The sequence below is a fragment of the Brachyhypopomus gauderio genome, unplaced genomic scaffold, assembly GCF_052324685.1.
Source record: "Brachyhypopomus gauderio isolate BG-103 unplaced genomic scaffold, BGAUD_0.2 sc43, whole genome shotgun sequence".
NCBI lineage: Eukaryota > Metazoa > Chordata > Actinopteri > Gymnotiformes > Hypopomidae > Brachyhypopomus > Brachyhypopomus gauderio.
This window is the reverse complement of record NW_027506869.1, coordinates 748,288-771,488: the sequence shown is the minus strand read 5'-3', so window position 1 is coordinate 771,488 and position 23,201 is coordinate 748,288. Positions and strand designations below refer to the sequence as shown.

Here is a 23,201-nt window from a genome sequence, read left to right as displayed (position 1 = left end):
ATACTATGGTACAGATACTGTAGTACCAACACTATGGTAGATACTGTAGTATCGATACTGTAGTACCAATACTGTGGTACCGAGGCTATGGTACTGTAGTACCAACAATATGGTAGAGATACTGTAGTACTTTCAGAAACCACAGACTAAAGTCTTATTGCGTATTTACTATGTGGCACGCCAGAGATTTTATCAGTTTTACCATCATGACACCAGTGATATTTATGTTTACAATTTTGTGATTTTCCCTTTTTAGTGTTTCGGCCAGTGACGAGCACAGGATCAAGATCAACAATCCTCACTCTCCCACACACACACACACTCCCACACACACACACACTCACCACAAAGCTACCAGCCTTGTTCCTGGGTGTATTTTGTTTGTTTTTAATTAAAGAGTGTGGCATAGGAGAGGAGGGAACACTTCAGAATGTGTGTGAGAGAGAGAGAGTGAGAGTGAGAGAGAGAGAGTGAGAGAGAGAAAGAGAGAGAGAGAGAGAGAGAGAGAGAGAGAGAGAAAGAGAGAGAGAGAGAGAGAGAGGGAAGACAATTAAAGAGAAAATGAATGCTGATAAAACAGTAGTGTAGTAGAGAGCAGTAATGTAGAACAAACCTGATCGGTATCATTCACAAACTTAAGGTCTAACCTCAAGACTTCTTACAACATACGAATGGGCGCCAAACGCAAAACACACACGCTACCGCCAAAATTCACACAAGTAAATCTACATTCTGTGCACAGAAACACAATCTCACACACACACACACACACACACACACACACACACACACACACACACACACACACACACACACACACACACACACACACACACACACACACACACACACACACACACACACACACACACACACACACACACACACACACACCAGAGCTTGCTGTACTGATTACTCATTGACCAGCCGTCCTCGTAAGACACGGTGCTGTTACAAAGAGAGGAAGCAACACCCTAACTGGGTGCAGGACCCTGTACACACCAGCCCCCATCTCACCAGCCCACTGTGTGCAAAGAAGTGTGTGTGTGTTTCATATCCTCTGAACTGGAAGTCAAACAGGTTGTGCCCCACAAACTACGCCATGTGTACACACACACACAGACAATTACATGTACAAATGCACACAGGACACACACACACACAGACGCCCAGTCACACACAAACAGGTAGACTTCAGCAGAAGTGCCCAGGGCAGTATGCTATGAATGAGAGAGCACGACAGCAGACCTTCAATGGAGGAACAGAAGTGGCTTCCCTCTAAAGCCACAGCACACACACACACACACACACACACACACACACACACACACACACACACACACACACACCTCGTCCTTACCCACGCGGTGGTTGCTGAGCACGGATGCATCATTGGGGCAGCAGGTTGAAGATGAAACGTCCTCCATACTCCTTACAGATGTGTGTGTGTGTGTGTGTGTGTGTGTGTGTGTGTGTGTGTGTGTGCAGTCTGCTTACGGCTGCACGTTCCCTTCTCTCAAAGCTCAGCAGAGCTTTCTATCTCAAAGGTTCCTGTCCCTGTCTCTCTGTGTCCTTCTGTCCTGCTGGTCTCCGCTGTGAAGCGTCCCTCGCTCGGGTTCCTGTTCCACACTGGACTCTAACCGTCCCTGCTCTCCGCCTCTCTCTTCCTCTCACAGCTCCACACACGTCCGCTCGCGCACACACAGCCCACAGACTACGAGAGTGAGCGGGTGAGCGAGAGAGAGAGAGAGAGAGAGAGAGAGAGAGAGATGGAGGGGTGGGATGGGGAGGTGGAGATAAAGGTTAAAAAAAGAAAATCTTGGCTGGTTCAGGGAGTGGCCAACGCTCTGCACTCACACATCTTCAACCTCTGTCATTCCGCCACACACACACACACACACACACACACACACAAGCAAAGAGTGCAGTTTTACTCTGATATTAGTAGAGGGGGAGGGGCAATGCAGAAGTAAAAAGCAAACCACGTGGAGGTGTCAAACTCCTTTACCACACATACACACACACACACACACACACACACACACACACACACACACACACACACACACACACACACACACACACACACACACACACACACACACACACACCAGATGCTGTAAGAAACTCAGGGCATGTTTAACTAGGAATTAAAATGGGATAGTTTAGCCCAATTCCTCGATCAGCTCACACGAATAAGAAGAGACTTCCAATAAAACAAGATGGCAGCTTTCGATTTTCAACAAACCAGTTAAGTTACATTAAACCAGTGCTGGCAAGTCAAACTAGTTCAGTTACATTTAGCAATAACTCATGGCAGAATAACTATTTCACACAATACTATCTGAAAGTGATTAACTTCTGTCAGTTCACCTCGAACATGACAGCTCGAAATCTCAGTGCACATCTATCTACGGAAAGCGTGTTCAGGACATCGCTGACGAGCTACTCGTCGTTTCAAAATCAGCACTGCTCGTGTATCGGTTTCAAAGCAGCGACCTGCTAGTTTTCGTTAACGTTGTGATTTAACTGACACGATATTGCAGTAACAACGCTACGCCAGCCTCTGGGAGTTTGCGAGCCCATTTCAGAAGCTCATCCACCCCAAGACGTCGCGGTGAGCACTGCATTCGTTGTAATGCTTGACAGCTGCGGGTAATTCTAATGGCCGTAGCTGCTCTCCTGGTCTACAAATACATTACACTGGAAGTGTGTGTGTGTGTGTGTGTGTGTGTGTGTGTGTGTGTGTGTGTACAGTCAGGTCACATATGCACACCTAGGGCTAGGCTGGAGTCATCAGCTGTGTGTCCGTTAACATTTACTTCCAAAACAAGCAGTACTTGAACTAATCTGGGGAAGTGCACAGGGCAATAAGAGTACTTCAAAAGGGCGCGTGTTAGTCAAGGGGGGCAGAAAACAAGGGGGGGGGGGAGTAGGGGGGGAGGGAGAGAGGGAGGGAGAGGAGGGAAAAAGAGAGAGAAGGAGCATTCTTTCAGTTAAACACACTGCCAATTTGGAAAGAAAAACGAAAACAAAAAGTGACTTGCCCAGAGAAAAAAAGGGGGAGTGTGTGCACACACACACACACACACACACACACACACACACACACACACACAGAGAGAGAGAGAGATGTCAGTTCAACCAAAACCTCTCAGCCGAGGTAAACCAATACGGAACTCTGTAGAAAGTCACGGCATGCTCAGACACTGTGAGCTGCTCATGTGTAGTTTGACAGGGGAGAGTCTGTCCTCACTGTCCCCATCGTCCTCACTGTCCCCCACACAACCGTGAGGCAGGTCGTCTCCTTCCCCTATGCGGTGGTCACCACGGGAAGCATGTGAAGCTGAAGTGGACAGCGTGCGGATTCTTGGGTTTCCCGGGCTGGACGGCCGGTGCGGTCACGTGTCTCGTGACGGGTCCGTGTTTGCGCTATACTGTAACGGTGAATCATTAACACGCGTGTTCAGAGTGACCTGCATGTGAGCCTGCTGGACCTCATAATGCTGACGGGCCATTGGAGCAGGAAAGAAGGGAACACAAACATGTAGGGAGAGACACAGAGCGCACACACACACACACACACACACACACTCGCTCACACACTCACTCACACTGTCCATGAAGCAAATTTGTCAGTAGAACATAGCAATATGTTTGTGTGATAAATTAGGCATGTGCACCAGAGTGAGGAGATGTGGAGTCTGTGTTCGAGCCCACGTAAAGTACAGAGTCCAACGGGGCGGTTATCTCAACACACCCTGAGGCTGAACCTGCCCTGCTAATGCTCCAAAGCCCCCAACAGGGGGCAGCAGGGAGTAAGGGCTGGAGACCAGCACGTCACCACACGGCACGCGTCACACCTGACAGGGGGCACCACCGCAGGGCACAGTGCAGTCATCTCCAGAGACAAAACTGAGACTGACTCAGAGAGAGGACAGGAAGGCCTCACAGGAGAGAGAGAAAGAGAGAAGAGGATGTACGTCTGCACCACGCTTTGCAGAACCCTGTCTCACCGCAGCCTAACCCGCCACGCGGTTCATCTCCACGCCGCCGTGATGCTCACGCTCACGCGCTGGCAGGGACACGTGACCTCGGCACCGGCGAAGAGCAGAACGGGTCATCCCCCGTTCCGTCTGCAGTCTCGACGTGAGCTCGAGCGCTCGAACCGAGGTGCGTTCGCGCGACACCACCACCCGGTTCGTCTGAAGGCCCGTGCCAAAAGCCCCCCCGGGCCTTAACCACCAAGACACGGAGCACGGTCACGTAAACCGCCACGTTGGACGGGTTCCAAAACCAGCCACATTCCTGCATGTTAACTACATAGTACCAGCCCCTCCAAACACACTCTCACGCACTCAGAACTGCACTGTCAAAGTCCGACAAAATCAACAATACGCTACTAAATCTTATTTTGGTTATCTTTTATCGGTTCGTACGTTATTTTGATCACGCCCGTCCCTCTCGTCCTCGCCACAGTGTTTGTCTAATGGTTTTTGAAGGGACGTGTTCGGGCGTGTGTGAGGTGCGGAGAACTCTCTGTTAATCTCCTCTGACTAACACAGCGTTTAAGAGGAAAGTTACCCAACGCCCGGCCACCATCTTGGCTCAATGGCACGGTGCCAGTGGCAGAGTCATACACATCAGATCGTGCAGGACTGTCCCCAGTGGTGTGGCACTGGGAAATTAGTGTGTGTGTGTGTGTGTGTGTGTGTGTGTGTGTGCGCACGAAATAAACTGGTGGTGCATAAAATATTAAGAGCCTCTTTTCCAGTCCAGATCAAGAGCTATAGAACCAATTGTGCTTAATAACTTAGTGATTCACCGTCTGGTTCTTGTTTAGCAACAACTGTCGCATAATCATGTTGAGAACTCATCACCGCCACAAATACTTCCTGGTCATTTCCTGCCATCACCATACAAGATGCGGTTTAGTGTCTCTGCACCTACGGCAACTCTCAGAATGACACGTGCTGATGAATACACAGATGCATGTGCACACGCACACACACACACACACACACACACACACACACGTGCACACACACACGTGCACACACACACGTGCACACACACACGTGCACACACACGCACATCCTGAACTGCCCTCCATCAGCGAGGTACCATTACCACCCCAGAACTACCCCATCACCACCCCAGAACTACCCCAGAACTACCCCATCACCACCCCAGAACTACCCCATCACCACCCCAGAACTACCCCATCACCACCCCATCACCACCCCAGAACTACCCCAGAACTACCCCATCACTACCCCATCACCACCCCAGAACTACCCCATCACCACCCCATCACCACCCCAGAACTACCCCATCACCACCCCAGAACTACCCCATCACCACCCCATCACCACCCCATCACTACCCCATCACCACCCCAGAACTACCCCATCACCACCCCAGAACTACCCCATCACCACCCCAGAACTACCCCATCACCACCCCAGAACTACCCCATCACCACCCCATCACCACCCCAGAACTACCCCAGAACTACCCCATCACTACCCCATCACCACCCCATCACTACCCCATCACCACCCCATCACTACCCCATCACCACCCCATCACCACCCCAGAACTACCCCATCACCACCCCAGAACTACCCCATCACCACCCCATCACCACCCCAGAACTACCCCTTCATGTAGTTCCACCCAGCCAGCATCGCAGAGTTCTGCAGTAGTGCAGTACGCCCTGTTCACCATTTCACCACACATGCAGTTAAGACCCTGACTGCACACGTCTGCTTGAAACTGCCAATCAGGACAGGTGGACGTCAACAGCTCGCTTGTGCGAATCCCTAGCCACTATCGTCGTTGACATTTTGCGAATCCAGCTGCAGTTCGTCGGAAATTCGACAGGCTTATCTCGACGACTTTTTTGAAACCCGCTGACAAGCCAATGCTGGATCAGCACACATCCGAGACGTCTGTTGCCCTTAGGGAGCCGTCTCTGTTAACGTCTGCCAAAGGCCCTGGCTCCATTATGGGAGTGACCCTCCTAACACCAGGACACCTCCACACCCCCCCCTCCCCCCTCCCCCCAAACTTTCCCAAGGACTGAAAACGAACGGACGGTGATTTTTCGCATTTAACTGCCGGGTCCCGTCAAAGCAGCGTGATGGAAACATCTCTGCATCTGTTCCCACGGACACCGTTGCCGCCTCTCATGCTGCTAGGAGTGCGTCATGGCAACGAACAGGAAGTGACCTAAACATCCCTCTCCCCGACGAGCAGCTCCCACCTGCTGATGTCATCGAGTGTTAATGGAAGGCAGTATTTATTGTTCCCTTAAAAGAGAAAGCCCCGCACCTCCCCCGTAGGTATTTCACCAACACCTCATAAAACGGCAGTTTGTCGGCTACTAAGCACAGTTGGAGCGGCTCGCCCGTGTTCCGTCGGTCTCCTGCGGCCCGAGTCGAGCGGCGCGCCCTTTACGCACGGAGTCGCTGGAAGCCAAACGTGCTCCTGCGATTCTCATCAGGCTTGTATGTCAGGCACATATGAACCTGCGTCTCCAACACCCAGCACAACTCCTCTAAACAGGGATAATGCTCCGACCCGGGGGAGAGACGTGTACCCGATCCACACAACCGCACCGCCGTGGCTGCTGCACTCGTGGAAAGTCCCCGAACCCCTGCTTTGGTGCAGGGAGTCTACGGCACTGGTGCATTCTGGGATTGCGTCAAGGTAAACGGATAGAGGACGTCGGTGGTTAAGCTGCAGAAGGGAAAAAAAAACAAAAACATTTTGCCACGTAACGTATGTGGCGCTCGGGCTAATTATTATACCGTGACAGAAAAAAACCTGATGGACTTGTGTTTGAACAAGTTCTCGTGTATTAACTGGCACCTGCACAGCTCGAGCACACACACACATACACACACACACGCGTGTGAGCGCAAACACACATGTGCGCACACGTACACACACACACACAACTGTATCGCAGTTCCCTGGCACAACTTCAACCCCTTGATGGAGCTTTCTGCTGAGGCCGGTGCTCTAACACACTTCCTCCTGAGCGAAATCACAGGTGTGTGGCCATTGTGCGAGTGTGTGTGTGTGTGTGTGTTTGTGTGAGCACGCATGTATTATACGTTAGCCTGTACACCTCATAAACTATACACTGAGAGCAAATCTGAATAGGCCCTGTGTGTGTTTCGCTGTGTGTGTGTGTGTGTGTGTGTGTGTGTGTGTGCGCACAAACACACACTCCCTTTGTGTAATGCATTACGGTACGTTTGACCTGAACGTTCACGGACTGTCATATAGCAGCTGCCAAGCCACAGACTGAAGGCAAAAACTGCAGGAAACTGTCGCAATGCGGACCAGTGAGCAGCACGGGGCCAGTGTGCGGGGCCAGTGTGTGTGTGCGGGGCCAGTGTGTGTGTGCATGCATGCAGTGGCACAATGACGGCGTCTGCCAGGAAACTCACCGTCCCCTCTATATATAGACAAATAAAGCCCTGCTGTGTGTAAAAATATCAGCTAGGTGGCAGATAAGGGTGTCGCCATCTTGTGCTCAGAGGCAGTCCTCACTGCGCACGGGTCATCGCCATGCCAACGTGTGATGCCCTCTCCCTGCCACACCCCCCATGATCAAATGCTGTGTGTGCGTGTGTGTGTTTGGGTGAGACACAAAAAGAGTGAGAGGTTTGCACCCCTACAGAATCAGCAGGCAGGCATCTCATTGCAAGGCCGCTGGGGAATTTAAACTTCAGCACTGACACTGACATGCTGACACTCGTCGAGCCGAAGAGCTGCAGTCAGCCTCGTCTTCATCATCCTCCTCCTCTCTCTCTCTCTCTCTCTCTCTCTCTTTTTTTGCCCAATTCCTGTAACTATCCTCTTGTTATAAGAAATGGGGGTAGGGGGAAAAGTAACAATAATGAAGATGGAGAGAGAGAGAGAGAGAGAGAGAGAGAGAGAGAGAGAGAGAGAGAGAGAGAGGGAACACGAAAGAGAGAAAGAAAGAGAGAGAGGGGGAAAGAGAGAGAGAGGGAGAGAAAGAGAGAGGGAGAGAGGGGGGAGGGAGATTCCCGGAAAGGAGGCATGTGGATGGAGCGGGGGAGGGGGGGGGTCCATCAGGAAAACACTCTGCTGGCTTTCACAAAGGCAGCCTTGTCTTTGACTTTGTGTTTTTCCCCCCTTAAATTGTCCCAAAAATCATTGTAGCACACATGACTTTGGAGCTTTACCAACCTTAGGTCAGGTGTGTGTCCCAACGGGGGGGTGAAGAACACAAGAGGAACCTTGAACCTTCTCTTACTACCGCTCACCTGGTCTCTACGGATATAACCAAGTTGGAGTTGGCCACTGTGGAGAAGTTCCCTACAGCACTTGCCGTACTGGAGAGACCTGGATCACTGATGGGGAGGATCGTCAAAGCTCGGAGTCATTGCTCCACAAAGCAGCACTGCTGCTAACGAACGAGGTCATCACCCTGCACCACCTCACCACAAAACAAGGGCTGAACACCACTGCGTACTACAGTAGTACATACTGTATACTGCATACTACACTAGTATATACTGCATACTACACTAGTACATACTGTATACTACACTAGTACATACTGTATCCTGCATACTATGCAGATTACTTTCCATAGTACCAATACAATAGACCTACATACTCCTGATTATGATATTTATGCACTACATTCGCATGACCAATTACTTTTCAGAGTGGTTAAACTGCCAGAGGGAGACTGCAGTTTGAAGCAAAATCTAATTAAAAAATAAACTTCAAACAGCTGCTGAAATGTTAACAGTTGCTAACCTGAGGTGATTTACCTGAATGACTTTTAGATTATTATGAGCTGCCAGTTAGCTAGCTCATTTTTACACTCTGATTACCATCACAGCAGCAGTAATTCCAGCTAGAATATTTATGCTTTTAACTTTTATTCAGCATTTCCATGAAAATGTATCTATTCACATTTATATTTGGAGGTTGGTTAGCTGCCAGTGTTGTGGAAGGAAGCGTGGCTACAGGAAGACAAGTTGATATCACCATGTCCGGGTGTCTTTGGCATACTAAAGACATTTGCTTTGGTCCAGTACTGTATTTGACATTCTAATTTTGGCCACAGTCAGTACAAGTAGTATGCAGTATGCCATTTTGAGTACAGATAAGAATTGTGCAGCGTCACTGTCCCAGTTCTGTGACCTACGTTGAGGACTGAACCAGTTGCCTTCAGACTGTGCGTGTGTGCACCATGTTAAAGCAAGCAAGCAGGAAGCCGTAGACATATGTGCACACGTTCAGCGGCGTGTGTGTGTGTGTGTGTACATATGTTGGTGCATGCGGTAAAAGGTTAACATTTCAGGAGAAGACTGTGGGGGTGTTTGGCTCTGGAAAATGGCCACACTGCACATTTGTGATTTGTAGGTGACGAACAGCTAAAAATAAACAACTGCAGCACAGACTCCCTGAGTGCTAGACACACACACACACACACACACACACACACACACACACACACACAAGCTCTCTCTCTAACTCACACACACGCACCTACACACACACAAAAGCTCTCTCTCTCTCTTTGCAACACACACACACACACACACAGACACACCGAAGCTCTTTCTCAAATGCACACACATCCATGTTTCATCAGTGACATCACTTAAATATACGAACCTGTAGTAGACTTGCGTAAGCATGTTTGACATGACTCTGCACAAACACACGTGACTGAACGCAGACACACACACACACACACACACACACACACACACACAAGCAGATATGGCGGCAGCGGCTGCTGGAACCTTAACCCTTTCTGCCCCGTGGACCTGCACACAACCCAGCCTCACACGTTTAACTACATCCCTGTGCAGTTACTGAATCATTCACAGACGATACCGATCAATATGCCTCAGGTTTAATGGCTAAAGACTAAGTGTGGGGCTTAAGGTCTGCAGTTTAAGTGGTTAAACCAGCTCTTGATAAGCAGCTGCACACGTTATGTGCTAAAGTAAGTGTACACAGTTCAACAAACACCGTGAATCCACTAAATGCCACACTGACATGGCCGCCATCTGTTTACCACAGAGTCTGAAAGCCTCACAGAGAGCAAACCCCCCAACTCAGTACACACACACACACACACACACACACACACACACACACACACACACACACACACACACACACACACACTCCATGTTGTCCCTACTAGGCCCCCAACTTCAACATCACATTTATAATGAACGGATTAGCAAATTGCAACACACGTCTCAATCCAGGCCACATGTGTAAGATCACAAGCTGACCTGATGAGCTGGCGATGGCCCACGTGGAGGTCACGTTTGGGCTGGGAAAGCCCGTCACCAAAGCAGTTCCCATCACCACATTAGTTTTCTATGAACCTGGACCCAGACATATTTTCTGTCTCACTCCAAAAGTTAGATTCAGAGTGTGTGTGTGTGTGTGTTTGTGTGGAAGAGGAATGGGGTATGGGTAGGTTTGTGTGCGTGTGCGCATTGGGGAAGTATGATTGTGTGTGTGTGTGTGTGTGTGTGTGTGTGTGTGTGTGTGTAAGCATGCGCACCTTCTTCTGCTGGAGGAAGTTCTCACGTTTCTTTTCAAGACTCCTCTGCCCAGGCACATGCATGAGCAGCAGGACGTACTTCCTGTGCCCGTTATGTTGCCAGGTGTGTGAATACTCCTCAACTGTCTGGCTCCTCTGTCCAAGCAGAGGCCAGAATGCACCGGTGTCAGTTTCCTTGTTCGCATACCACACAGTTACCCAGGCTGCACTGGGTTTCACACCATGTGTGTCCATATAGACTCAAGACCGCTCAAACTCGACACAGTCAACTTCAACATTTAACAATGGTAGCCAAGCCCGTGCCTTTCCACTAGTTAGCGTAAACCAGCCTTCCCTTTGCTACATAAACCGGTGTTACAGCTCTCCAACTCCTTTTGCAAGCTAGATATTTTGAAGTATTAGCGAAGTAGCTAAGTAAAATACCTGAAACGTCTCTGTTTAACATGGACGCAGATGGCCATTTGGAAAGAGAATGATTTAATAAAATTTCAGTAACAGAAAATGTCACGTGTTTTTGGTTAAATGTGAAAACAGTGGAAGCCTATATTTTACAGTTCATTTTGAACTCTTGAAATTTTAATCATTTCAAACCAATGACATGAAGCCACAAAACAATAAGCCACAATAACATGTGTGTAATGAGTAATTATGTGTGTGTGTGTGTGTGTGTGTGTGTGTGTGTGTGTGTGTGTGTGTGTGTGTGTAATGGTAAGTTAAAGTAAAACTATCATTCTGTTAAAGGCTATACCCCTCTTTAAACAGACACGTAGCGATTAGCGCTAAAACGAGTACAACTCTCCCCTACAAGTCAAAAGACCCTGGACATCTTTAAATGTTTGAACTCACATGTCCAACTGTTCAGTGTTTCAGCACAGCAAGAAGGAGCTTAATGGCAAAATTGACAACAGGTGTTTAATACATGATTCAATCAATAAATGTCCTGTTTTGTTTAGAATTGGTATTTAAACAGTCCTCCTCGTCATGAGACCAACACGACACCTAACAATTGATCAACAGTACGATGCCATTACGAGGCTTCAGATAGGATGTTCTCAGACAGGAGTGGCCAATGAGCTTACAGTGTCACAGAATGACATCAGCAGGTTGCCATAGAGGTTCAGAGAGACTGGAGGAGTCACATAAAGGCACAGAAGTGGACGTCCTTTGGCCACATGCCACACTGACGACCGCTTCATTGTGAACAGTGCCCTGCGGAACCGGGTGATGAATGCCACACAACTTCAGGCACATTTAAGAGGGTAAGAGGCAACCAAGTGTCATGTAAGACCATTCCATCAGCCATTGGTGTCAAACAAGCCTTTGATAGTGGTTGTAGCGTTACCGTGTGGACAGGTGTGTCCCGTCAATACAGGACTGCCCTACCCTTTGTGAATGGCACAGCGACAAGCCCATAGCCCACACGAATAACATCATTAATTCAGTCATTGTGCATTTGCAACACAAGCCTTATTTCATCTTCACGGACGACGCTACTCCATCTCATCGAGGTCACACCATTAGGAAAGGGATGCTGGAGACAGGGTTACATGAAACGGGCCGGCCCGCACTTTCCCCAGACGTGAATCCCACAGAAAAGTCGCCATGTAGAGGCTCGTAACTCTGGACCCCAGAACTTCAATGACCTGAGGGCCCTTCAAGAAGAGTGAGACGCCACGACTCAGAACACACAAGTCGACTTGTGAGCTGCGTGAGACGTCGTCTGTAATTGATGCTCAAGGGTACGACAAGTTACTGAGACACAAACATGTTTTGTTGGGGTAAACCCACCACTGTTGGCTTTGGCTTCAATAAATTGTTTGAGATGAGAAAATCACTATTGCATGATATAATATCACTGTAGCATGACCTTTTTATGTTTTCCATAAATTTCACCCAAAAGCCAAATATCCCTAACCTTTCGTGAGTAGTACGTGTGTTTGCCAAGGAAATTGACACCAGACTCGGTCTGAGTTGGGCCGCAACTCCCTAAACAGCACTGTAGGAAACGCGGGTGCCTTTTATGAGGAAATCGGCAAGGAACGTTACTCGCAAACACAGTCACAGAGAGACAGAGAGAGAGAGAGAGAGAGAGAGAGAGAGAGAGAGAGAGAGAGAGAGAGAGAGGAGAGAGAGAGAGAGAGAGAGAGAGAGAGAGAGAGAGCGAGAGCATGGCAGGCAGCAGTGGGACTCTGGGAAGAGCTGCAGACAGCCGGTCCACCAGCCCTGTGGAGCATATATGGGCCCCTGCATTGCAAGACTGCACAAATCAAAGCCCAGAGCCGGCCCCCATCTGCCCGCAGCTTTTACAGACAGACGCCTCCACATCACACTCTTTTACACACACACACACACGCACGCTGAAAATTAACCATCTTGTTAAAAATTTCAACACATGCTGTGTTGCCAGAAGAACTGGACTCATTAATGTTACCCAGCACACCACAGCCCAAGCAATCGAGCTTGTATGCACACGTACGCACGCACGCACACACACACACACACACACACACACACACACAGCCATAGCCCAAACAAACATGCACAACACAGCCCAAACACTCGAAAAACAGTTCAAACACACCATAGCCCAAACACTCGGAACATTCCAAACAACTGAGCTTACACACACACACACAAACAAACACACTTTTATAGGCCATAGCCCAAATTCTTGTACATACACAGACCCACAACAAACACTCAAAACACAAACCATAGTCCAAACACTCAAAACATATGCACACGCGCGCGCACGCGCACACACACACACACACACACACACACACACACACACACACACACACACACACACACACACACACACACACACACACACACACACACACATTTGTGGTTCAGTATGTCAGTGGGTCTGCAAGGCATTCAAAGAGCAGCTTAGTGCACACAGAGGCTGGGCCATAACTCATGATGTCATGAGTTCATCTCTCACTCTTCATTTACAAACGTCTTATGCTGACACCACTACGCCGGCCATGGTGTGGTTTAATAACACTCATATAACACAGCTTAACCCAGTGTTTTCACACAGTCTAGACTTCTCCCTCTGTACACCAGCAGAATTCCACAAAAGCTTTGAGGGGAATTCTCAATATTAGGCTTCAGGCTGGGGCTTCTGGGAAAATGGCAGTACAAGACTCTAGACCTCAGCTGCAGTGACGTGAAGTGTGTGTACACTCACTCCCCACCAGTCGTTCCCAGCCTGCGCCTTACACACGTACACATCCGCAGAGTGACGGACAGCCCCACAGTATTTGCAGCTGTGGAGGGAGGGACCACACCCACTGTGTGACCACACCCACTGTGGAGGGAGGGACCACACCCACTGTGTGACCACACCCACTGTGGAGCCCGTGTCTTCCTGCTGACAAATGTGTGCCCTGACCAATAGAGAGAGGAGCCATCAGCACACACTGGCAGAGCTTGAGTGACAGTCTCCACATACACACACACACACACACAGCAGACATACACACGTGCGCACATGCACACACTAAGCAGATGTGCATAAACAAGACATACATACATACAAATGCTTTCGTGTGCAATGGAGACATAACAGACAGACATCACACACACATGCATGTTCCGACACCCGTACCCACATGCACCCGAGGACCCAGGCACTCACCCACGTTCGTGCACACACACACACACACACACACACACACACACACATTTCTCCCTTTATCCCAAATGTAATGTAATCCATTGTTATGAGGGAAAAATGGGTTAAGGAATGCACAGTTTGGAGACAGCATTCCTGCATCTGGAAGTGTTCAAACACATGTGCATCCCTCTCCACATTTTTCCCTTCTCTGTCTTTCCTCCTCTCCCTCTCCCTCTCGTCTCTTCTTTCACCAAAAGAGATCTGTAAGCTGATCCTTGGATTATCTTACCTAACGCAGTCTAGCGGAGAGGGACTTGGATGGCCGGCGGTCCAAGTGCCCCCCGTGCGCGTGCCGGCCGCTAGCCAAAAGACGGAGCTGCCCGCTCCCTCAGATTATCGGCACAAGAAAACAAGCCATCAAAAGCTGTGAGATAATGCCGAGATGTCTGCTCTGTCCGCCGCTGCTCCAGAAACACCAGGCAGTAAGCAGAGGGGTTCGTTTATCATTCTACACCAAGTGCGATGAAGAAAGCGTGTGCATTTACACTATAAATCATAATTCCCTTAGACAGGGGCTTCCCTTAAAAGTTTGTGAGCACTTTCAAAATGTTCCCTCTTGCCCCGACATCACTAAACGGCTTATTGTTTTCTTTACACACAGAAAAATGTCACGCATGTGTTACACCACAGAAAACCCATAAGCCTCAGAAGTTGTCAGTTTCCTCAGAAATCTTTCACGCCGAGACATTTTTGACACCAGGGATTGCTGGAGTATTTCGAGCTGCACGCTCGTCAACAAACTCGGCTGCCCTCTGTCCTTTCGGGGTCTCCCTCTCGCAGAAAAGTGGACACACCTCGGGCCGAGCGATCCAGAAGGAACCTTTATGTTGGGAGATGTAGTTGATGTCCCCGATTAGTTGGGGTGGTACGTGCACTGAACATTAAGACGGAGTGGGTCCAGTCAGCCCACAAGGCGGGGCGCCAAACCTTTGCCTGCAGCCGACACCCGCGGAGTTCAAAGGCCTGCTCGAAACCTGACTGCAAACCGAGGAGTTTGCTCTAACCGCTGCAGATGGGTTTCATTTGAAGTGTGTACAGTGAGCTTGCGAGACTGCGTGTTTGCTGCTATAGGGCTGCAAGACGAAAACAAGCACAGACGTGGTGGAGAAGCGCGGGTGCTGGAGGGGGCATGGGTGGGGGGCGGGTGGAGTGGTGGGAGGGGGTACGGTGGCCCACACACGACGGCAGGCAGGGCCGTTTTGCTGCTAGGCACCGGGGTGGGTCAGGGTAATGCACAGGTTTCTCCGCATCACAGGCTGGAGGGCATCTAGACCACAATGCACTGCACGGCATGCGAACACATCCCAATCTGGGATCTCAGACCAAGATCCACAAGTTAAGTCAAGGCGTACGCTAGAGACCATACAGGAAACCACCTGACCTGAGCTGACCCCCCCCCCCACACACACACACTATGGGGATTACAGTACACAACAGAAACAAAGCTTATATTACACCTGTAGGGCCCATTAAATGACCCACGGCAACGTACTGTTGGTTTTCAGATCGTAACCCAGCCAACATGTCCACATGGGCCCCACATGGGATTTAACTGGGCAGTATGGGTTTTATCTGGGCATGGGCTTAGAGTGGGCTTTTTTAAGGGTTCTATTCGGGCCCCAGTTGAGTTACATTTGTGGGCCCCATTGGGGTTATAAATCCCGGCCCCAGTTGGGTTATAGTTGGGACCCACGTGGGCCTGATTTTTAAATAACCTAATATTTTAAAAACGGACTTTTAAATACCATTTACAAAACAGACATTTTTACATAGTACACGATTTTATACCTCAGCTCAAGCAAATGATGGAAGAACTGGATATTTCTCTGGCACACAAATAAATTGCATGTTGATATAGTTTAATTTGTGAAGCAGTTATAATAACTAAAATTCATTCAAAATATTAACAAAGTTAATGAACCTGCTTCAGATGCATGGAATAAACCATTGCCTCGCCTCCTCTCGTGCGCCCCCGCCCCCAACGAAAGACTAAACGGTCTCCCGCCTGGCCTGACTGAAAGCGAATTTTTATATCCGTTGGAGATATCATTCACTGAGGTAAGAAATTTACTTTTTATCCAGTTTCTCTAATTTGGTTATCAATGTGTAAAAGAACAAATATACAATGAAAGAAAGAAAAATATCTGAGGATATAATGCCTGACGTTATATTTAATTCAAACCTAGCTACGTTAGCTAGCTAGCTTGTTGAAAGGTAGAACGCAAGCCGTTCATTTGTTATGGCTAAGAGGAATAATCTGTGGGGGGAAATATAGTGTTTAAAATGTCAATGTTTACACATTTTCGACGTAACCCACCTAGATTTAGTTAATTAATTTTCCTAGATCAGCTAAGACATAAGTGCAAATTTCGATGTTGCTAGGCTAGCTAACCTAAGATAGTGAGTTAAACTAGGGTGACCATATTTTTGTTTGGGAAAACCAGGACACTGTGTGTAAGTTGTCGAACGGGGGGGGGGGGGGGGGGGGGGGGAGCGAACGTAAGTTGTGGAGCGGGGGGGGGGGGGGTGTGGCGGCGAACGTAAGTTGTGGAGTGGGGGGGGGGTGTGGCGGCGAACGTAAGTTGTCGAGTGGGGGGGGGGGGGGGGGGGGGGGCTGGTGTGGCGAACGTAAGTTGTTGGTTCTCCGCCAGTTGAGTATGATGAAGCTCAACTGATGAGGCTCAGGGATTCCGTGTCATACAGCGCCGTGCTCAGGCTCAGCTTAGGTTTAGAGAATGTTTGCTTAACGTTTTGGTAGAAAAGATAATTGTCCTGTTAGTTATTAATTAAGTGATAAACCTTTACAGTTAATAGTAAGTCATGTCCTGAACAGAACAGGCATTAAATATACCAAATACAAATGACTGCATTTCTAAGGTAGAGCTGTGTAGTATTAATCCCAGTATGAGGGGAAAAACAAATGATCGTAGTCCTAACCTACCATAGAAAACCTTGAGTATAGCAGAAAAGAGTATTGTCTTATGGATAAACAGCTACTAATCATTCTTGTAATGGGTCTAAGTTAGATAGCGGTTTTCTCGTTTTGGTGCTCTGTAAAGTAACATGTGGTGGTTGTTTTTGCCTCAGTTTATTCTATCTGAATTTTAAATTTTGTTTTGTAGGTGCCCTAAAACAAAATGCTTATCTTCAGAATTAACTAAAGAAGATGTTGAGAGAGCTGTCTCAAAGTGGTTTACCAATGCTCGTGACCATGATGGAAACTGTGCACTGAGAGCGCAGAGAGACTTTCAAAAAAGCAACGCAGAACAGATGTAAGTAATCAATAGTGAGTTACACGTTTGTGATAATGTGACTATGAAGGCATGTGAAAATCATTGTCATTTTTACTTTCCAAAACCCTGACAGCTCCTATATTGGAGTTTTTAAATGTTTTATGTACACCTAACTTGTAAACACATCACTTGGCATTTGTAAAATCTCCCCCAAGAGGTGATTAAAGTGTTAGACATCAGTGTCTTTGGAAATTTTGAGTAACTGCAGCAGCTCAAATGAATGAATTGTATAGTATATTTGAAGGAGTACTGGTCAGGATTTTATTATCCTGTGCAAACTAGAAGCTGGCAAGAGCCTTCATAGAGTTCTGTACAGTGTATTATGGTCAGGACCCAGGTGGTGCAGAAAATGCATGCCCATTAAACAGGCCTAGTGAGCTAATTCAATAGTACAAACAGGATTTTTATGCTTTACCATGTTTTAGATTCACAGAGAAGGATGTTTATCATTGATAAAAGTGGTTTAGATAATCTGCAGTGTTACTGTTGTGTGCTTTAATTAATACTGTTGTCTGTCTCTCCCTCCCCTCTTCTCTCTCTCTCTCTCTCTCTCTCTCTCTCTACAAGATGTGAAACTACACAACTCAGCAACACACAGTAAAGGATTCTAAAGACTCTTAACAAATGTTTTATGGACATTTATGGTTAAAATTGTTAATGAGTTGTCGTTTTCAATAAAACATTTTTATTAGGATTGATCAAGCATTTGTCGTCATTTAAATGTAAGTATTATTATAAACAGCTCATCTCTGATTGAAATTACTTATGATAATACAGTCTTTAGTGCTGTGCTCTTATACAACAGTTTTGCAAAGTAAGAAAAGCAACTGAATATTGCATTAGGTATGTACAGCAGAGACGTCACCTGAAGCCCTCCATGACTCCATAGGGACCCACATTGGATGACACAAGTTAGCATTATAGTAATTGTGCTCCAAATGTGTGATGCAAGCTGACATTCTAGTGAGTGATGGGCTGATATTTGAGCCCCCTTTGCATAACCCATATGGGCCCTATAAAGATTTGCCCATGGGCCCCTAATGGGGCTGAAGCGGGTGTCTGCAGTTAACCATAAGGGCCCTACTTGTTGCCCACACTGGCCCCATCATTATCACACACAAACAAGGGGCCCATGTAGGGCCAGTGAATCATTGCTCATACGGGGCCCACCTGAGGCCCACATTGACCCCAATATTGGCCCACATGGGCTAACACACATGGGGCCCATGTAGGGCCAGTGAATCATTGCTCATACGGGGCCCACCTGAGGCCCACATTGACCCCAATATTGGCCCACATGGGCTAACACACATGGGGCCCATGTGGAGCCGATGGACAAATCTTTGTGGGCCCCAGCTGGGTTGCCCAAAAAGGGCCCATGTGCCAGCCCATTTCAAACCCATGTGGGGCCCGCATGGACATGTTGACTGGGAAGTTTGGCCTGGGGTGACTCATCAACGCAAACGACAAAACCAATTACTTAAATGCATCGATTAGCATAACGTGCAGCGCCGTGTTGATACAAAGCAAGATGGCCGCACCCGCCGAAAGCTAAAAAACACCGCAGCTAAAACAAAAATCCTCGTCCAACAGCATACGCGTGAGTGGGATTGTTTTAGACAGCGACCCGACAACGAGGTGCCGTGTAAAACTCGGGGAATCATTCATGGCTTATCGTAGCAGTGCAACCGCTACGCACGAACGCTTGAAACGAAAGCGTTTCAAAACGGCAGCAAAACAGAATCGTGACGTCGTGTTTGCTTTTCACCGCCGCCCGAACATGACGTAATAGCTCCATCAACAGAGCAGCACGTGCGTGTTAGTAGTAGCTCCTTTAAATGTCTTTTCTTCATCACCCCAATTTTAAAAGTAGTTTCCGATGTTATGTTAAGGAAACTTTACACTGTTCGTCATGCGGTGGTTTTATAATTTCTGCTTACTAAAATGGGCATGAACGAACACGAAAATGGCATTCCGCGTTGTGGATTTCACCAGTGTAGGACTAATAAAGAACTTTCTTATCTTAATGCTGTGAGATAATAATAATAATAATAATAATAATAATAATAATAATAATAATAATAATTTGGACCTTTAAAATATAAATCATCAATTAAGACTGGTCCATTTTTGTTGCAGATTAATGCATGTATGGAAGGGCTTCACTAAATGAACCTGTCAAGGAATCACAGGTAATCTGGGACATCCTATTTATTCCCATTTAGTTCACAGGTGCCTTTTACATGTGTTGCATGGTTACTATGTATGAAATAAAGCACAGTGATATGCACAGCAGAGCACAGCACAGCAGAGCAGCTCTCCTCCTCTGACTTTTACTCCACTCCCTGAACCCCTGAGATTACGAGTCTGAATGTCACACACACAAGTACCTGCATGCACATATTTACGCATGCAAACACACACACACACAGACACACACACACACACACACACACACACACACACACACACTGATGCTCGAGGCTGCGTGTGGATGACACCACAGTGGGTTCCTGTCTGTCACACTTGCGGCTTTTCTGCACTAAAATCTTTCCCAGAACTGGTTTTGCTGTGCGTCAGAGCTTCCGCCCACCAGGCACAGTACCTTCACGCTTGGCCCGGTCCACCACCGTCACCAGTACCTTCACGCTTGGCCCGGTCCACCACCGTCACCAGTACCTTCACGCTTGGCCCGGTCCACCACCGTCACCAGTACCTTCACGCTTGGCCCGGTCCACCACCGTCACCAGTACCTTCACGCTTGGCCCGGTCCACCACCGTCACCAGTACCTTCACGCTTGGCCCGGTCCACCACCGTCACCAGTTCCTTCACGCTTGGCCCGGTCCACCACCGTCACCAGTACCTTCACGCTTGGCCCGGTCCACCACCGTCACCAGTACCTTCACGCTTGGCCCGGTCCACCACCGTCACCAGTACCTTCACGCTTGGCCCGGTCCACCACTGTCACCAGTACCTTCACGCTTGGCCCGGTCCACCACCGTCACCAGTACCTTCACGCTTGGCCCGGTCCACCACTGTCACCAGTACCTTCACGCTTGGCCTCCCAGCACATGAACTACAGAGCTCATCTGCAACCCGCTGGTAAACGAGGTCTTGAAAGAGTTGTCATGCAAAACAGAGACTACTATGCTAACAAGGTGGTACTGAGAGAGAGAGAGAGAGAGAGAGAGAGAGAGAGAGAGAGAGAGAGAGAGAGAGAGAGAGAGAGAGAGAGAGAGAGAGAGAGAGCTTTTATCACTGGACCAGCACTTTTTGAAACAATGTAGGACACGGAATAGAGCACCCTACACATACACACGCATATGCACACACACACACGCTTACGCACACACCCACACACACACTCCGTGATTCAAGGTAGGCCTGATGGCCAGTAAGACATCTCCACGGCAACTTGGATTTAGGGAAACCATCAGCATGCGCAAACCCGCCTCTGAACATAACCAGGCAACCGGGGTGAAATTTAATTATGTAACGACCACTGCTCTCCGCTGATGTGCAGGTCTGTGATGCCTACAGAAATACCGCACAGGCCAGATATTTCGATCTACAATGTTCAACAGCCAGTGTTCTGGGGCCAGAGTCCCACTGTGCAACAAATGTGCCAGATGGCCCACTTTTACAGAAAGGATGAAATGAGGCTATCAGCAACATAATAAAGCAAAAACTACGAGTCTTGCATTGATTCAAAACGCAGGGTGGTCTGTAATGATTTTAAAGACCTCTGCCTGTCGGGTCTGCTGGAGGCTGTACTGTACAGCGCTGTCGTCTTTGTTCAAGCAGCGATTCAGAACCGATGCGTTTTACGGTTCATTCTCTCGTATAACTGCCAGCTACTCCAACGCCTCCCGGTTGTGCCCACACTGCACGCGATACACGTCAATGACACTCGCTGACGGCACCTCAACGGAACCGACCAAAGCGCGAGCCTGCCGAGCACGTCCGCACGCGCACGGGTCTCAGCGCACGCGCTCGGCTGGCCTGCTGCAGAAATAAACTAAAGCGCGATCCGCGGATCCCCTCAGCCCAAACCAGGTCCGACAAACGAACCCTTATAGGATTCATATCTATTCATCAACGCAACGGGTCACCGCAGGCGACCCAAATGTACCGTGGAGGCGGCGTAACCCAATATCTTGCGAATCGGACCTGTGTGTAGGAGCTGAAATTAAACGGTGCATGAAAGAAACCGGCCCACGCCGCAACACTTCGACGGCCAGATGTCAGCTGGCTCTAAATAAAAACACGACCGGGTATTTAATGCTCACTTCTCCTGAATGCACGGTTGACACGTGTATACGCCGCGCACTGCGTCCACCAGCATTGCGATTCTAAATCCACACAAGGTGTCTATTAATAGTAGCCCCAGCACACAACACGTTTCAGCTGGAGGACACACTCACCTAAACTGCCGGCGAAACCGTCCATTTCTGCGGCAAATACCAAAAGCAGGCGCCGGGGAGATGTTCCTGGAGCGACGGGCTGGTGGTATCTGGTGGAGCCTCGAGAAGAAGGTGAAGACCGCGGGCCTTAGCTAGTCTAACGTAGGGAGGGGGATATCGCGGCGACACCTGCGTTTAATCCGCCGAAACCTCGGTGGGGGGGAGACGAGCGAGTCGCGGTGATTCTCCGTCCGGACCACGCAGTGGATCTGTGGGGCGCTCGGTGCTGTGTGAGCTCCGAGAAGCTCCGTCAAGGCGAGGGGGGAGAGTTCGGCCTCCGCGTTTCCGACTCCGCCTGCTTTGGCAGGACACGCTTCCCCTAGAATGCAGCGCTGACTGGCTGAGACTGCCTGTGTCTCTCTGTTATTATTTCAAGCGTTTCTCCTCGCACGGCCTCGCCAGCTGTAGCTGTGGGTTCAGCGTCACCTACAGGGCCATCCCGGACGTTAAGACCAAAAAAAACAAAAAACAAAACAAAACAAAGAAGCGTGTCGTTATGTGGGCACGCGTTGTGAAAAAAGGTTTCTTAATTTCAGTTGGCTTTTACGTGACATAGACATGTGTAGCACCGGTGCGCCCTGCTGGTGTTGGCAGACGGTGAAGTGATGGACCAGGGAAACAAAAGTGATGTAGAGTTCGCCGAGTTCACCACTGCGTTCTCATCATGAGCAGATAGGAACCGTGTGAAGGTAGAATCAATGTGGATTTCACAGCTACTTCATTGCACAATTCCACCAGGTCGCCATCGTGTCCAGCAACCTCGTGTAGTGAATGGACGCACATGGAGACAACGTGGCAGAGGCTTTTGAAAGGCACCAGTGAAATGCCAAAGTTTACAGCCATTGTGCCGGCTGAACAGGCAGGGTCTGTGCGTGGAGTCGAGAGACACATGCTTATGCTCTCCAGTGCGCTGATCAGAGAGCGGCGAATCACCAGGAGTGTGGGGCGTCATTGTGGAGGCTCAGTGGTCCCATTGAGCCCGCACACAGTCCAGACTGTTCCCTGGTACTGCACTGCTAGTTATCAGTCACCCGAGAGAGAGAGAGAGAGAGAAAGGGTCGCATCTCTGCTCAAACTGCATCGTCAGCAGACGGCTATGGAGTCCGTCTGTGTTTCCCAACCTCTGACCCCGCCTCTTTCTCTCCGACTTCCTGGCAGTGCGCGACCC

The 23,201-nt window shown here is 48.8% G+C and overlaps 1 protein-coding gene across 4 annotated transcripts in view; it reads right to left on the bottom strand.

Moving 5' to 3' along the window:
* The window catches only part of eml4 (EMAP like 4), a 50,557-nt gene extending 28,195 nt beyond the window's left edge, over positions 1-22,362 (bottom strand). Inside the window, exon 1 of one of the 4 annotated variants that reach the window (XM_076985770.1) lies at positions 21,995-22,362. In XM_076985770.1, coding sequence (XP_076841885.1) covers positions 21,995-22,019 — 25 coding nt within the window. In that variant the 5' untranslated portion in view covers positions 22,020-22,362. Of the gene's footprint in view, positions 1-1,360; positions 1,722-21,994 lie in introns of those variants that run through there. The other 3 variants (XM_076985769.1, XM_076985768.1, XM_076985772.1) reach the window with 3 other exon arrangements.
* Between the last annotated feature and the right edge of the window lie 839 nt (positions 22,363-23,201).